This window comes from Dipodomys spectabilis, unplaced genomic scaffold (assembly GCF_019054845.1).
Source record: "Dipodomys spectabilis isolate Male_0828 unplaced genomic scaffold, ASM1905484v1 ptg000054l, whole genome shotgun sequence".
In the NCBI taxonomy this organism is placed as follows: Eukaryota; Metazoa; Chordata; class Mammalia; order Rodentia; family Heteromyidae; genus Dipodomys; species Dipodomys spectabilis.
The window spans coordinates 25,143,860-25,160,050 of record NW_024870731.1 but is presented as its reverse complement, the minus strand read 5'-3'; the positions used below and the strand labels follow the sequence as shown (position 1 = coordinate 25,160,050).

The 16,191-nt window shown below is 40.7% G+C and overlaps 1 protein-coding gene across 1 annotated transcript in view; it reads right to left on the bottom strand.

Annotated features, from left to right (window-relative positions):
* Nucleotides 1-16,191, bottom strand: part of Synpr (synaptoporin) — a 161,676-nt gene that overhangs the window by 120,572 nt on the left and 24,913 nt on the right. The window contains exon 2 of the mRNA XM_042680067.1: nt 4,880-5,004. Coding sequence (XP_042536001.1) covers nt 4,880-5,004 — 125 coding nt within the window. The remainder of the gene's footprint in view (nt 1-4,879; nt 5,005-16,191) is intronic.

Genomic DNA, 16,191 nt, shown 5'->3' with positions numbered 1-16,191 from the left:
CTGGCAATGTCATTGTCTTAGCTTGAATTTCTCAGCAACAGACCCTGAGATCATGATTTGAATGCAACTTATTTTTGGAGGATTCATCCCTAAACACACTAGAAGGGCAGTATTGAGAGGAGACATGAATGGCAAAGAAGGGAATATACACTCTGCTAATGATCAGGTTTCCACAGTAGGGTGGAGCACTCCTGCTGGGCACCTCTGAGAAATAATGTGGAACATGCCTTGACTTGTAGCACGTGAAGGGCAGAATTTGCACTGTTGTTGAACAAGTGTTGCTCAGGGGAACATTAACTTCCTAGTAATTTTATTTTGTCTGCTCTGCCTATTAACCAAGCAAGTTCTTTTGGCTGGAGAAAACCACTGGGCTCGGGTGCTAGCTCTCAGAAGCGTAGGCATGAATGGTGGAGGGACAGAACAAGTGGATGGCAGAGGCCGTTGTTGTGGCAGCCAGATAGTATAAAATGAGCTTAAATCATATTGTATTCTAAACAAGAAGCTCTCTACAGATTTGAGATATTACTTGAGAAAATGATTTTAAATGGCTACCTGCCATTTTACTTTATCGCAATACCAAAATTGACTAATTGATTCTATTTCTAAATTTTCCCTAGCCCTTAAAATGCACAACTGTGCCGGGGCGCTGGTGGCTCGTGCCTTTAATCCTAGCTACTCAGGAGGCTGAGATCTGAGGATCACGGTTCAAAGCTAGCCCAGGCAAGAAAGTCTGTGAGACTCTAATCTCTAATAAACCACTCAGAAAACCAGAAGTGGCACTGTGGCTCAAGTGGTAGATCATTAGCCTTGAGCTGAAGAGCTAAGGGACAGCGCCCAAGCCCAGAGTTCAAGGCCCAGGACCGATTTAAAAAATAAAAATAAAAAAGCTCAACTGTGACCTCCTCTATCATTAGCTATGTATTAGTAAAGCACTGACAATCCTAAAATCAGCTTTCTACAAATATATTAAGTACTTTAAACTGAGAAATGCTACCTTAACATGTCAGTGTATAAAAGAAGTATTGAAACCATTGGGTCCAGATCTACTCTCCTTCTAATTATCAAGCAAGTTTTATACCAAGCTAGCACATTGCAGTAGATAAGTAAGACAGTTTAATACCAATTGCCCAGTTTAATCACAAATCCAAAGGAAGGTCACATGATAAATATTTTATTTCTATACTGCAATGGTATAGTGCTGTGTGGCAATTCTTTCTGATCTGAGTAAAAATTATGCACATGTGGTGTAAAGGGAGATACACATTCTGTTGTACTTATTAGAAGTAGCACTAGAAGATGGCACTATGCTAGCTAGAATTTCCTGGTTGACATAATCTTATATATTGAGGTATCTGTATGATGACAGTTAAGTTGCTGCCTTTAATTAATTAAGTAAATAACTACTTTTGTTCCTATGCCTTGGAATTTGAGTTTGCAATAAACTGAATAGTTAAAAACCCTTGAAAGCACTTAATTTATTTCTAGAATCATGCTGGAATCATTGTCATTGGCTTGCAGAGTTTTAGGAGAAAGTAACGTTATTGTTTTGTTCTTGTGCCGCTACTTGGGCTTTGACTCAGGACCTTAAGATCCAGCTCAGCTTCCTTGTTCCCAGCCATCACTCTGCCACTTGAACCATGCCTCCAGTTCTAAGTTTGTGCCAGTTAATTGGATATGAGTCACATGGATTTCTTGGCCTGGGCTGCTTCAAACCATGATCCCCAGAACTCGGCCTCCTGAGTAGCTAGTATTATAGGTGCACCACCAATGCGTGGCTGAAAATAACTTTGCCCAGAGTTATAGCACAAGCCTCTTGCTCACTCAAATATCACGGTGTTCTGTCAGAAGGAGGGAAGCAAAGCCTGACTCTTTAACTCTGCACATTAAATGCTGCTCAGTGACAAAGGGTCTCTCTTTCTTTCTGTTTCCTAAAACAGTGGGTTTTAAAATTGCTCCTAGGAGAGCTAGGGTTAAGGGAGGTCTTGCAGAAACGACTTTACCAGTAGAAGATGAGCCAGATATGTGGCAGGAGAAAAGCTAAAGGGAGCAAGCTGTATGCTCTAAGCTGCCCCCCTCCCCTGCTTCACTGTTCCCAGTGACTCATACTGGCTTTATATATGGAGCTCCTGAGCAAGACTGTGTTTGAGAGAAAAGCTCTGTTCAGAAACAATGGTTGAGCATCTTTGTGTCAGGACCTGCGTAAAAACCTTTCAAATGAGGGGCTTCTATTCTTACAGTGGCAGCAAATATTTTTATCTGATCTCTCCAGTTCTAGGTCAACTATGGGACTTTTTACAGTCTTAGGAAGAAAGCACAGTGCTGAACACTGCTGGAGGAGTCACCTCAATTCGTACTCTTAGATTGTATGAAACTAAATATCACTCTGATGTCTATGTCCACTCCGGCTCAGGCACCAGTTTCTAATTCAATAGTTCCTAATCCAATAGGTGTCTTGATTATTCTATTCTAGTTTGTGGGAAAGACCAGTAGTCCTGTGCTCTAATAATGCACTGTTTTTTTTAAATTAAAGATAAATTTATTACTGGTAGCTACCTTTTTGATTTAGTCAGGCTTTTGTAGAATAACACAGTAAGAGAAAAATACTAAAAAATTTTTTAACAACAATCACATGAAAATTACTGATTCTTTCCATTTTTTCCTATATGAGGAAAATTAAAATTTTAGGATCTTAACAACTCTGAGAATATACTAAAAACTGGTGAATTACACACCTTAAAGTGTGAGTTATATAGTAAATGAATTCTGGCACAATAAAATGTCTTTTAAAAAACTGGACATGGTGCCGTATGTATGCAGGAAACTGAGGCAGGTGGATCATGAGTTTGGATCATGGATCTTTCTCTGGGCTACGGAGAAAGACTATGTCTCAAATGAATCAATTAATTACATTTAATTTTTTAATGTACTTGCCATCTTAGATTTATCATTAACACCCCTCCAAATTATAAAATACAGCAAAATATTGTTGCATTTATCATGTAAATACATAGAGATACAGATATTTACACACACAAATATATCTACACTAATTTCCACTTTGGTGCAATTAGCACATAATAATGCACTGTTTCGTGACCTGTTGCTCTTCAAATTGCCAAGGACTGCCCTTGGAGTTTCTCGATTCTACTATCTTCAGTGAACAAATTACTGTGAAAGCAATGCAGGCATTATGATTTCATGACTAATGTTACGAAGCATTCTGGCCCTGTTGTCTGGACATTGGCAGCTCTTAGCACCAATGCTACTTCATACATAGGATCAGTGAGTAGATGTCAGCTTGTCCATTCTCCTTTAGAAGCCAGGGTTTATCCACAGTATTCAGAAATGCTAAAAACATCCACACCCATTTCCATCAACACAGTGAAGCCAGATTCCAGGATGTCATTCTTAATATTTTGAGCTTTGTATTCCCCCCTCCTTTCTTTCTCTCTCCCTCTCCCCCTCTCTCTCTTTCTCTCTCTTTCTTCTAGTTTGGGGACTTCTTGAGCAAGGGTGTTTAAATGTTGTCAGTGCAAATATTCAAAACCCCTCAGAATGTTAGCGTAACTGCCTCTTCTCTGCAATTTTTGCCACCTATGAATGGGGGCACTTGTGGTTTAGATTAGGAAACACCCACTAGACCAATATGTTGACGGTTTCCAAGATACACAAATCCTCTGAGACATTCAGTGAAAAGAGTTCCCGTGGACAAATACATTGGGAAATCTTTGTCTCCCTTGGTGATTGAAACTGCACATTATAAAAAGCTAAGAAGTATTTCTTGAATGTATTTAATTATATTTTAAAAGTCTTCTAGCTTCTCTTCCTTTTTCTCTCCTTCCCTTCCTTCTTTTTATTTTCTCCTTTCTCCTTCCCATTATTTCTAGTAAGAGTTGGTAGGTGTTTTAGGAAATCATTGTACTTACTGGTTTAAAGACAAGTTTGCAGGGGCTGATTTTTCCTTTCTCTGCAGTCATAGGCCCAAGCCGTGTCAGGGATAAAGGGTAGTAAAGAGGGAAGCAGGCTAGTAAGTTACCAAAAATGATTTTTTCTTTTTGAATCACACTAGCTATTTGACAAGAATTATTTGGGAGTTTAAAAGAACCCATTTTAATGTTGAGTTCAGTTAATCTATGTCAGGTTTATGGTTGAGATCACAGAGAAAAGCCTTGTGAGCACTTAGTCATCATTTTATAGACACGGGGCACAAAAACAGATCAATGCATTATATTTCTTACTGCATTGACAAAGAGATTCGAGGAGTCCTTTCTAGTAAGTTTAGGGTAGCATTAGAGACATAAGATGAGCTCTTTATTTAAGCTAAGTGGGCTCAAACTGCAACTCTGGCTGGGTGGGGGAAGGTGGATAAAAGTATTGGCATCTAAGTTTTCTCATTTATACATGTCAATGGTTATAGCATTCTGTCTCAAATGATTATTGCACTCATTTAGATTGAACAGGTAAACAGCTAAGTATAATAAAAGGCAGGACACATGGAGATATTAGGGGTTGATATTATTAAGCACACTATCAGCCAGAATTGTATAGTCAGTATAAAATCACAGATGACCCACAAATCTAGAGAGATTCTGAGGTTGCAGTAAAGGCATGGGAAGGAAGGAAGTCCCTAATGGTAATCTCTGTTGACTGTCTCTATTATGGGTGATAGTTTGGAGGCTGTTTTTGTTTGTTGTTTTGGAGGAGAGGGGATTCTTCTCCAGGGATGGTGAGGGGATGTAGTTTAAGTATTTTTGTGGGTTGAAGCAGAATATTTTTTACCCATAATTACCTAGGAGAACGTATTTTTTTCTTTGAGAAACCACAGAAGGAAGAAGGCCCCCTCTCAGTGAGCAAGGGAGGGCAGACGGCCAGTTCCTACCTGAATGGGTAGGCGAATGCGATGTCGATGCTGAGGTTACTTTCTGTCTTGTTGACACAGTCCACACTCAGCCGCAGGGCTCCAGAATAGCCACCGCATGTTGCAAATGCAAAGATGGCAAAAAGCTGTAGAGAGCAGAGAAAGCAAAGGGAAGACAGTGGTTAGGGTAAAGTTCCTCTGTGAGATCTCTAACTTGGAATGGAATGCCTAGGTTGCGGAAGGTGCAGTCTTTCTGAAGGTGAGTTATCATCTTTGTTTCAGGTTGGAGGATGAAAGTTAAGAGGATCGATGGGTGGGGACTGAAAGTCTAAAGCACATTCCAGAATGCGAGAGAACTAGTTCTTGGAGAATCTCTCAAGACACTGACAAAATGATTATGTTTGAGTAGGTCATCTCACATGCCTTGAAAGGTAGAGATGTCAGCCCTTACAGACCTGGACACCAAATGCACCAATGAATTACTCACGGATCTCTCCAAGTAGGATGGATTTAAGGTGTTTCCTTGTGTGTGTGTTTGTTTGTTTTTTTAACCTTTTTGCATGGCGGTCTATTTTGCAATGAATGTGATCTATCTTTGGAAATAGTATAGACTGTTCTTTTTTCCAGTAAGCATGGCTACTGAATTCTAGAGTTAAAGCATTGAAGAAGTGTTGCTATCTAGGAAGTTTTACTTCAGAGCACAAGATCTGAGTTTAGTTCAGCCTTACTCTCAGAGGTGATGATCTCTCATTTTAGTTGCTGTTTCCAAGTCAACTATTAAAAGCTTTTGTGCCTGTTAGTTAATGGCATTCTTGATCCTGGGGAAAAACATAAATCTCTGGGGAGGTAGGCACCAAAACCTAGTTGCAGAAAACCCCAAGGAGAGTTATAGGAAAAAAAAAATAGATTCCAGGAAGGTCTACTTCATAGTTCAGCTAGAGAATTTCTTGCTTATCACTATAGAAATTTGACCAAATGTATGTAACTCTAACACATACTGTAATATCCAAATTTATGATAATTTTGGAGTCACTATTAGGTCTCTCCCTACACAGTGAGAGGAGTTATTTGCTCTGTAGGGGTCAAGTCCATGCGTGGGCTCTGATACATGTCCTTGAGAACATTGTTTAGTGTCCCCAAGCACTTGTTTTCCTTATCAACAAAATAATATGACAATAACTCTTGTGGGCTGTTTTGCTGTTTGTGACAAACCATGACTGTGGGGCAGAAGGCTTCTGGCACTGACAAGATCACCTGTCCAGACAGTTCAGCGGTGAAAGGAATATTTTCTGTAACACCTGCTGCCTCAGCCAGTGTAAAAAAAAACACACACAAGAAACCCCAAGTTTTAGTTTTCTTAATCGACTACTAAACATCAGTGATAAAAAACTGGCTAACAAGGACTGAATCATAAAATCTTTGTGGTCCTGTGGTGTATATGTGTGGCACTTTTATTCATTTTAAAAACCAGTATTTTTTTTTAAAATAGAAGCAAGCCAGCCAAGCAATATATTTGATATAGAAAGAGCAAAATGTATTGAGGTGTGTTAGCAAGGGTGACCCAGTGTAAATACTCAATAAATGCTAACATTGTGGGTGTTTTTTGGATCAGATGTCGCAGGCTGTCAAGTAAGAACTACAGACTTAATTCCGAACTAAATCTGAATGACTTTTAGTCCCAGTGAAACAACATCTAAGTAGTCAGAAATTAAAAAAACCACCAAACCTGACTGTTCTCTGCTTTTCTTCCTCGTTGGCCTGATTGACGGAGCTGACAGCTGTGAAAAGCTACTTAGCAACTCCCTCTTCCCTGCCCCAAATCAGGAAGAGGCACACAATGCAGGGCTGAAGGCTGTGGTGTGGGTTTAGTTACTTCTTGTGGCTTAAATATTCTCTTCCTGTCAGTCCTTAATATCCACAGGATTAAAAAGGAAATGATTCAAATTGTTTAATGATTAGTGATTTGAATTGTTCGATGTTCAAGTGCACATCTCACTGCATAATATTGGATATCCTAACTCCTGCCCTTCTTTCATGTCAAGATAAGATTTTGATAAGCCTTCTACAAGAAAGAATAGTAATGGCATTCAAAACCCCAATAGACAGCCCTTTCGTTCTCCAAATTTCTTCATCCGTAAAACACATAACACATATGATCCCATCTTCTTGTGACAGTAGTGTTATAAAGGCATGTGTGTTTGTGAAATGTTATATTTTTATATTAAAAATATGGAAGGATAGTACAACCACCTCCAAATAGTTGCATTAAAAATGAAACTACCAGGCTGGGAAGTTGGCTCAGTGGTAGAGTGCTTGCCTTGCATGCCTGAGGCCCTGGGTTCGATTCCTCAGCACCACACAAGCAGAAAAAAAGAGCCGGAAGTGGCATTGTGGTTCAAGTGGTAGAGCCCTAGCCTTGAGCTGAAGAGCTGAGGGACAGCGCCCAGGCCCAGAGTTCAGGTCCCATGACCGGACCCCCCCCCCCCCCAAAAAAAAAAAAGAAAGAAAGAAAAATGAAACTACTGCATGTCCTTAGGACACTAACATGTAGCAAGTTAAAGTATACGGGCATAAAACTAAATCTGTTAATTTCAGTGCTTAACAGCTATAAAATGGCTTTTCATTTTATAATCACAGTGCTTTTAATGCAGTAAGGCATTAATAATACCACCATTAATGAACTTCAGATAGAATGATAGTAATGTATTTAATTCAAATGTTAGATTTGTGGAAGGAGGAGTTTGCCTATAGAAACCATACATATTGTTTTTCCTTTTAGCCTTTACTGCGCTCTGAAAGCATAAGACATGGTACCTCAGTTGATACATATACCTGTAGCTTTCTTGTTCCTTTTTTTTTTTTCCTGCACGGTTCTCACTGATTAAAGGGAACTCATACTGTGTGAGAGATATCAAATTCACATGGGTTTGGTGAGGATTTAAACAGATAATGTCTGTAGAAAACTGGAAGAATGGGATCCTGCTGAGTGAATAACATATTACAGGGACAGTTAACTTCATGTCTGGGAGAGTTAATTCAACCCCTTCAGCATGTATCTGCCAGGGGCCTGGTTCTATAATTGGAATACATCAAGACACAGTGGGAAGAGGGGACTGTAGGCTCTTGGCAGGTAGGGTGGACAGGGGACATTCTTTCTGGTGATGTGGAGAAACGGTGAGTAGGAGGAAATTGTGGAAATCCCCTACTTCCAGTGTACAGCCCAACCATTTCACCTTAGGTGGTAAAACAGAACTGTAGGTCTGAATGCCTAGCTGTGTGACACTGGAAAAGTAATTCAACTTCTCCAAAGCTCACCTCCCATATCTCCTCAGTTCAGGCTCACTGATGGATTCATTTATACTAGTTGTTTAAGGGACTACTTCCTTGATCCAGTTTTGGGGGTACAGAAAAGTAAACATATCAAAGAAAAGACAAACTTTTAAAGGTCACTCTCTGGCTATCATGGAGCTTAATCCTGGAGGAGTAGGGTGGACCAAAAAGAATCTACACATAAAATAATTACAAATGATGTCAGATGTTTGGGAACAAGGCTGTCCTAGACCGGAAGTTAAAGCTGTGGGTGGTCAATGGAAGAGCAAGTGGCAGTTTAATGGTGAAAGAGCTTGAGAGAAATAGTACTTAACTTACATGATGGCTGTCCATCTAGCTCAGAGAACACATGTAAAGTATCTGGCTCATAGCCCTCAAAAAACATTCAAACATTTTCTTGTTCATTTTTTTCCTTCTTCTTATGTTATAATTACTCCAACTATTGCTGTTAATACTACATTGTTGGACAAGCTGTAGCTAGAAAGAAAAATCACTTGCCCCAACTTGGCCTGCCAATAGCAGAGTTGAGATGAGGTCTCTAGATTTCTTGACAGGGTGTTTCAATTAGCTCTACAATCACAGGAACTCCCCCCTCTCACCCCATATGAGTTGATTATCCAATGGTCTAAATTTCTTTGTTTGTTTTGTTTTCTTGAGGTGTTGGGATGGAACTCAGGGACTTGCATATTTTTGGCAGCCACACTACCACTGAATTACCTCTCCAGCATGGTCCAGGCTTCTTTAGTTAGAAATGAGCCACAAGTCATTAGTGACTCAAGACTCTCTTTCCCCAAATGGTCTCATAAACACATACCTGCTAGCTCACTAACAAGGCAGAACAGGTGCTTTATCCTCTTTCTCTCTTTTAGGAAAAGAGAGAATTCCTCCTTGTGGAGGAATTAAGAGCAAGCCTTGGAAAACATCATTAAAAGACAGACCTTTCCTTCACTTCACACCAATGCTCTGAGAGCCTATTAATATTAATGTTAGCGAGAGGAAGATTTGTGTAACTTTCAGGTGCTTAGGCTTACAAGGCTAATACCAACTCCCTTCTGGAAGACAGGAGAGATAACATTCTGTTGTTCAGTTAGGAGATTCCAAAAACTGGAGGTGGGTCATAGAAGGCTAAGGGCGGGAGAAAGGCCAGAGCAGATAGGATGGAGTTGGAAAAAGGTGTGAAATGGGAACCAAGGTGAAAGATCTCCAGCTAAGGCTGGTTCACCAGTGACTACAAGCAACGTGACCAGAAATATGAAGACACTGTGTGTATATGTGTGTGTGCGTGTCCACGCGTGCATGTGTGCAAGTATGCATGTGTGCATGCACAGTGTGTTATTTCCCCCAAATTCTGGGCTCTTCCCATTTGTCTTTGGCCAATACATGCCTTCTCTCTAATTTACTAACTCACCTTTCTAGACTTTTGCCTGAAAAAGTTCATTTCCCCACTCAAGTAGTGTTCTAAAAATTCCTTGTCCCTGTGTTGCCTCAGATTCTCAATTTTCCTCAAACAAAGGAGAAAAATAACTTTCCAGCACATTCTAAGATAATTAATATCAAAACCACTGGCCCAGCCATTCACCTCCCTTGAGTCCAGAAGACCAAAATAAATATCCTACAATGAACTTTCATCTCACAACTGTCAAAGATGATCCATGACTCTGCTCTTAACAACAAAAAATTACTCTTGGAATGAACAAAATTAGCCAATAGGGAGTTGCTTTGTTGTAGCCTGATTAGAAATACATTTAGGAGAAAGGTAATAGAACTGGCTTACGAAGAATCTGTAAATCATCATCACTCATAGAAAGAATGTTAGCGTAGCACAGTTCATGACACACTCAAGGTTTCCCCTAGAAAGAAGGCAAGCAGCTTCCTCTTTGAAATTAACTGAACCAAACGTAGAATATCAATGAAAGATGCTATTAATCCTCTTGGTTAATTTGCAAGTCACAGTGGAAAGCAGTAGTTTGGAGGAGGACAGGAAATAAGCTGATTAATGGCTCATGGAGAGATCCTTGGTCTACAATGAAGTCAGGGAGGCGGCATTTCCCAAAGCTTGGTATGTAAGCCCAGGAGGAAACTAATGAGAGGAAGAAGATTGATAGAAGAGGAACTGGAAACTTGGGACCTGGAGTGATAGTCATTTCACCAATAATCAGATCTCTGGGGGATAAAGCTATGATTTATAGTATTTGCCAGTTCCTGTAGTACAAATATTTCTACCAGGGCTAATTTCAACCTACCAACATAATCCCTCTGAGCTTGGATTAGCACAATTATAAGTACTCCAGCATACTCCAGCCACCATAGGACAGCTTTGCTGTCTATGCTTTCTATCACGTTCAATTGTTTATTCTTTCACTCATTTCCATTCAAGTACTCATCTGCTTAACACAGTTTGTTGTCGTAGTAGGGCCTGCCCTCTAGGCCACCTGCAGCTGTAGGAGGCAAAGGCTTCTTTCTCATACACCTGAGTCCGTCTGCTAAGGGTTCCCTCAAGGGAATGTGCTAGGTACAGATGGCTCATGCCAGGAAACTGATTCCAGGGGACTTCCACCTTGTCCTTTTAAATCACCCAGCCAAGCACGTTCCTTCTCCTCCTCCTCCTTTTTTATTTTTTGTGCTGGTGCTGGGCTTTTACTCAGGGAGACTGGGGGCAGTCTCTGAGCGTTTTCACTCGAGGCCTTTACTACTTGAGCCACAGCTCCATTTCTGTTTTGTTTTGGTTTGTTTGCTAGTTAATTGGAGGTAAGAGTCTCATGGGCTTTCCTGCTTCAGCTGGCTTTGCGCTGTGGTCCTCGGGTCTCAGTACTACTGCATTTGTGTGTCATTATTTATCTACTTGTTTTTGGTTTTGCTTTCCCAGTTCTGTGAAGAAAGGTGGTAGATTAGTTGGTGTTTACTGCTGAGTCTCTACCACATAGTATAGTGCTTGGCATGCAGGATGTGTCTCCTGAATGTTCATTAGCTAAGCAAATTAAACCAATCAACCAACAAATAAATTCATTTTTAAAAATATGCCTCCTCCCACCCCATAGTAAGAGAGCTTTCCATCTCTTTGAGGATATGGACAGACCTGTGGCAGCGCTTTGCTCTGGTGGCAGTAACTTTAGTGGCTTAGGGGGGAGTACATTTGAAGGACAGAGGAGGGGCCATAGCTGTGTGCAAGAGCAGAGAGCTAAGCAAAAACCAGGAAGCATGCCTGATTTATTTTGGTAAGAGTGCGAAAAAGCATTTCACAGGGGCAGCAAGTCTAAGATGCATAGGTAAGGCACATTTGGACCAGGCCATGGGTACAACTGAAACAAACAACGTCCTAAGGCAGAAAGAAGGAGGTGACTCAGTTGAAGAAGCCAGTGGAAGTGTGTCAGGAAAGGCCTAGCTGAGGTCCCGAACCTCTGGCCCACATGCTGTATCCAGCCACACCTCTTTCTTTGTGTGCAGTCCATGGCTACTCTTGTGCTGTGAGGGTAGAGCTGTGCACTTGTAATCTGTGACCTGTGATCAACAATGCTCAACAACAGTTTGTCAATGTGGAAAAACCTGGATCTTACCAGGGAATGAGGTGTTCAGCATGAAAGGCCATGTGGGCTGTTGTGTAATATATGAATTGAAAGAAGATAGGGTGAGAGGCTAGAATATGGAAATAGGGGAATGTGTCTTACTTCCCCCAACAATCTGGAAATGCTTTGCCAACAGAACCGTGCCTTCCTCACCTTGCCAAAACATTGTAGGTGGCTCATAAATTTTATCAAGTGAATACTGATGACAATGCTAATAATAACATAAGCACAGGTGTTTCACTGTATTCTTCAATGAGTGCATTATTTACGTTCACTGATTGAATGATCTCAGCACTCAGTAAAGGAGAACCCTAACCTATCTTTTTACAAACAAGGAAACGGATCCCCCAGCATGAGCAAAGGGCACACGGTTGATCCGTAAGAGGAGGAAGCCATGGTTTGAACTCAGAGCTGCCTTCTACCTAAAGTGTGAATTTACTCTCTTTTCCCATCTTTCTGTAGGCTGAGGGGAGGAGGGAGTGTCTCTCATCTGGAGAATACTCTGGAAAGAGTTCTGCAGACATATGGATTGCAGGCTTTCTACCAAGGATTCTCTGCCATGCCAGTGTTCGGGAATCCATGTGAGGGCTACATGGTGCTTCTGTGAGAGAAAGCCTCAACCATCTACATTTTGCCTCAGCAACTTGAGCCTTCACTTCCCGGCATCACAATCCCTGGGGAAGGGAAATCAGAGCCGGAGTCTGGTGTGATAGGAATATTTGAAAAGCCTGTTATGAGTAGATTATGCCAATTATACTTGACAAGTCCCTCCTTCTAATTGCCAGCCTCCCACAGCCGGGGGCGTTGGCTTTCTTACCTTCAAGCAGCTAAGTCTCTCAACAGCCTATAGATTCGAGAGGCCCAAACCCTCCCACTCCACCCCCTCCACAGAGCCCCTCTAGTCCTCCCTCCTTTTGTAGCTTGTCTTGGGCTGATGAGCCACTTGAAGAGCATTTCCGGGGAACACTGTCATTTACAGGTGCCAATCATTTCCACACTAATGCGGCAAAAGCGAAGTACAGCCTGCTGGGATATTTTACAATGCAGAAAGAGGGTTGGTTTTGTTTTGTTTTTTTAAACAAACCCTGGCTTCTCTCACATTCCACCTGCCACACAGGAGTGCCTCCCCCCACCCCCAACTTCCCCCATAGGACAAGGAGGACTCTCAACTCACTCTGCATTTCTATGGCGCTTTGCCTAATCCTTATCTTCTCCTTCTGGTGATTGGATTTTTTTTCTCCCTAAGGGAATCGACAAGCACCTTTTCTGCCCTCAGTTGATGTTTACTACATGCATGTAAAATATTTTCACCCAGGAGACTTCCGTGACTCTCTGAAAAGTCTCCAGTGAGATCCGCAAGTTGTCCCCGACAGACAGTAGAATTACATTTAATTTGAGGGCATGGGAAACTACTGTTAGAAAGCTTTGCCCTATGGACCTATATGGTTTTATTTCCCCCTTCTCTTGTCCTATGTAACAGAATTTAATTTGAGGGCACTGGAAACTACTGTTATAAAGATTGGCACTGGAAACTACTGTTATAAAGCTTTGCCTTATAGAGCTATATGTTTTTCCTTCTCTCTTGTACATAAACTATCTATGTCCATGGCTCTGATGTCTTCCTTCTCTGTTGTACATAACTATCCATGTCCATGGCTCTGATGTCTTCTAAGTTCCATTTTATTCTGTCAAAAACAAGGCAGTGTGGCCTGCTGGCCACCTTGGCATCTGTGTATAATCTCTATGACATAGCAGCCAGACATCAGCTGGGAAATTCTGGCTAGTCCCTATAGGAGAACTAACTCCACATTTTTTTTTTTTTGTTGGTCGTGGGGCTTGAACTCTGGGCCTGGGTGCTGTCCCTCAGCTCTTCAGCTCAAGGCAAGCGCTCTACCACTTGAGCTACAGCGCCACTTCCTAACTCCACATTATTTATGTAGCAAAGAAGTATCTATTTTAATTTCTTTAGCTCTGTAGACAGGGGATTGGTTAGTAAAGTGTTTGCAGGTGACAGAAATGGTTTTAAAAAATTCATTTTGGTATATAGCAGGAAGTCCTTTGTTTTTAGACATTAATGATGTCTGTCAGCATCTCTTGGCATGAATGACATTTTGCCTCATAGTCACAAAATAGCTGCTGGGTTCATAGGCACCTTTGGCTGTGGGTGAGTATTTTTCTAAGCTTTAAGGAGGAGGACTGCAAGGGGTCATGCTCTAGGAATGGTTGTGGAGTTAGTCATTCTGCATTGTCTGCCACTGGGACTGGTTGGTAAAATGGAACTGAAGCAAAGCAAGTACCCAGGACATGTCACCAAGTCAGGTCAGCATGGGCAAACCCATTCAGGACTTGGTCATGTGCCAATAGAGTTTGGAGCCATTACGTATAGTAGTCCGTACATTTAACTCTGACCCTTGGATTCCAAGTTAAATTTGTGCTTGAGACTAAATTTTGTTCGCCCACATAAAACTTGACACCCATCTTTAAACTAAAAGACATGTTTGAAGCAGTAAAGGCAGTTTGGAAGTAATCATGACTATAAATGCAGTTAAATAAACAAGGAACATTCAGTCAATGGCATATTATGCCTTGGTTATGAGATATGAGCAGCAGTATGGAAAGTCAGAAGCTCTTTATGATCTTCTGAAAAGAAAAGAAAACAAAAAACCCCTCAAATTTCCAAGTATAGATATATGGAAGTTTGCAACAGACAATCTGCCTTCGTGTAAATATGAACTAACAGGATAGCACATGTGATGTGACATAGCCATTGGGGAGGGGGTAGTTCTCATAGGTGCCAGACTGAGCTTTCAGTTTTCAAAGCTGTGAAGAAGCCACTTTGGGGAGGAGGTCATCCTGGGAGTTGAACGCAGGGCTTCATGCTTGCTAGGCATATGCTCTCTTAGCCCCATTTGCTTTTGTTATTTTTCAGTCTCTTGCTATTTTTTTTGCCCAGGCTGGCCTTGAAATGAAATTCTCCTACTACTGTAGCCTGGATTATTGATATGTGCCACTATTCCCAACTTGTTTATTGAGATGCATCCTCACTAACATTTTTGTTTGGCTTCCAATTTCATTTCTGAGCTAATCTTTCTGCTTCCCAAATAACTAGAATAACACATATAGGTCAGTGCTAGCCTGCTCTTTCCCCAGATATAGGTATTTTATTAAAGCAGATCAGTATGCCTCCCCTAACTGTGCCTTGGTGAAGCAAAGAAAATAATTGATGATGGTTGTCTTACCTTTATTTTCATAGTTCTGTCTGGTAAGTAAAGGAACAAACTAAACTCCTGGTACAGTTCAGCAAGTGCATTTGAAGGTACTAGCACAAAATATTCCTTGCCAGCAGTCACACCATCATGATAATGTGGCATATGTGTTTTTCAACATTTTTGAAAATGAGCCATACCCTTCTGCTCTTTCTTCTATTTAATTTTTAGACTAGGCTCCAAATGACCAGGTCCATAAAATTGCAGTTAGGATTCAGATCTGGTTGAAGTCAAGTATCTGGATGACTTCCTTAACATTTACATATTTCATCACTAGGGTTGTATTTATTTGTACCCATGAAGCAATTTAGACTATTATAGGCTTATTTTGGAAAAAACCTGTTGATACATAATCAATTGTCTGTGTTCAATTAACAACTGTACACCAGTCGGGAAGAGTGATGAAGCAGAGAAGTTTCTCTCATCCTTCATCATTCTTTTTAAAGCCCAATGTTATCTTAATGAGAACACAGGGTTCCATTGATGGAATAGTGGCAGTTGATTTTTGCCCTTTGTTGCTTTTTTAAATACAATTCCAGGCTTGCCAATTATGGGTCACGTATATAGACAGACACTACATTTAAGCTTATGTTGAGAGGTAGAAACCTAGAATTAGTCATATGATCATTTATTGTCCCAAGTATTTTGAAACATGCAAATAGTCATGCATAGAGATTAAAACATCTTTCTGTATCTACCTCCTTTGAACACCTGACAACTTGTCTCCCCCCGATACTTGCAGAATTTATGAAATTATTTGGACTATGCTGATCTTTAACCTGTAAATCCATTTTTAAAGCTTTCAGACAGGAGACAGGATCTTCTGATAACCCCATAGCAACCAGGAACTACCAAAGGGTGTCATTATGATTGTGTAATGGAAAAGAAGAAGACTAAAACAAGCTTATGATGTCATTCCCTACACCAGAGGAGAAGTTCTAATGGAGCAGCTGAAGTACGTATTCTCAAGTAATTCTATAATCATAATAATCATGATAACCATGTATTTAATCATAATAAATATAATAATCACAAAGCTACTCCATTGAATCTAGCAGTGCTTTGTAAACACTGTTTTATTGAAATCGTGTAATCCTGTAAGGCTTGTACCATGGCTCCCATTGCAGGGTAAGTGGTCCATGCTCTATGGGGGATTAAGTGACTTGTCCAAAGT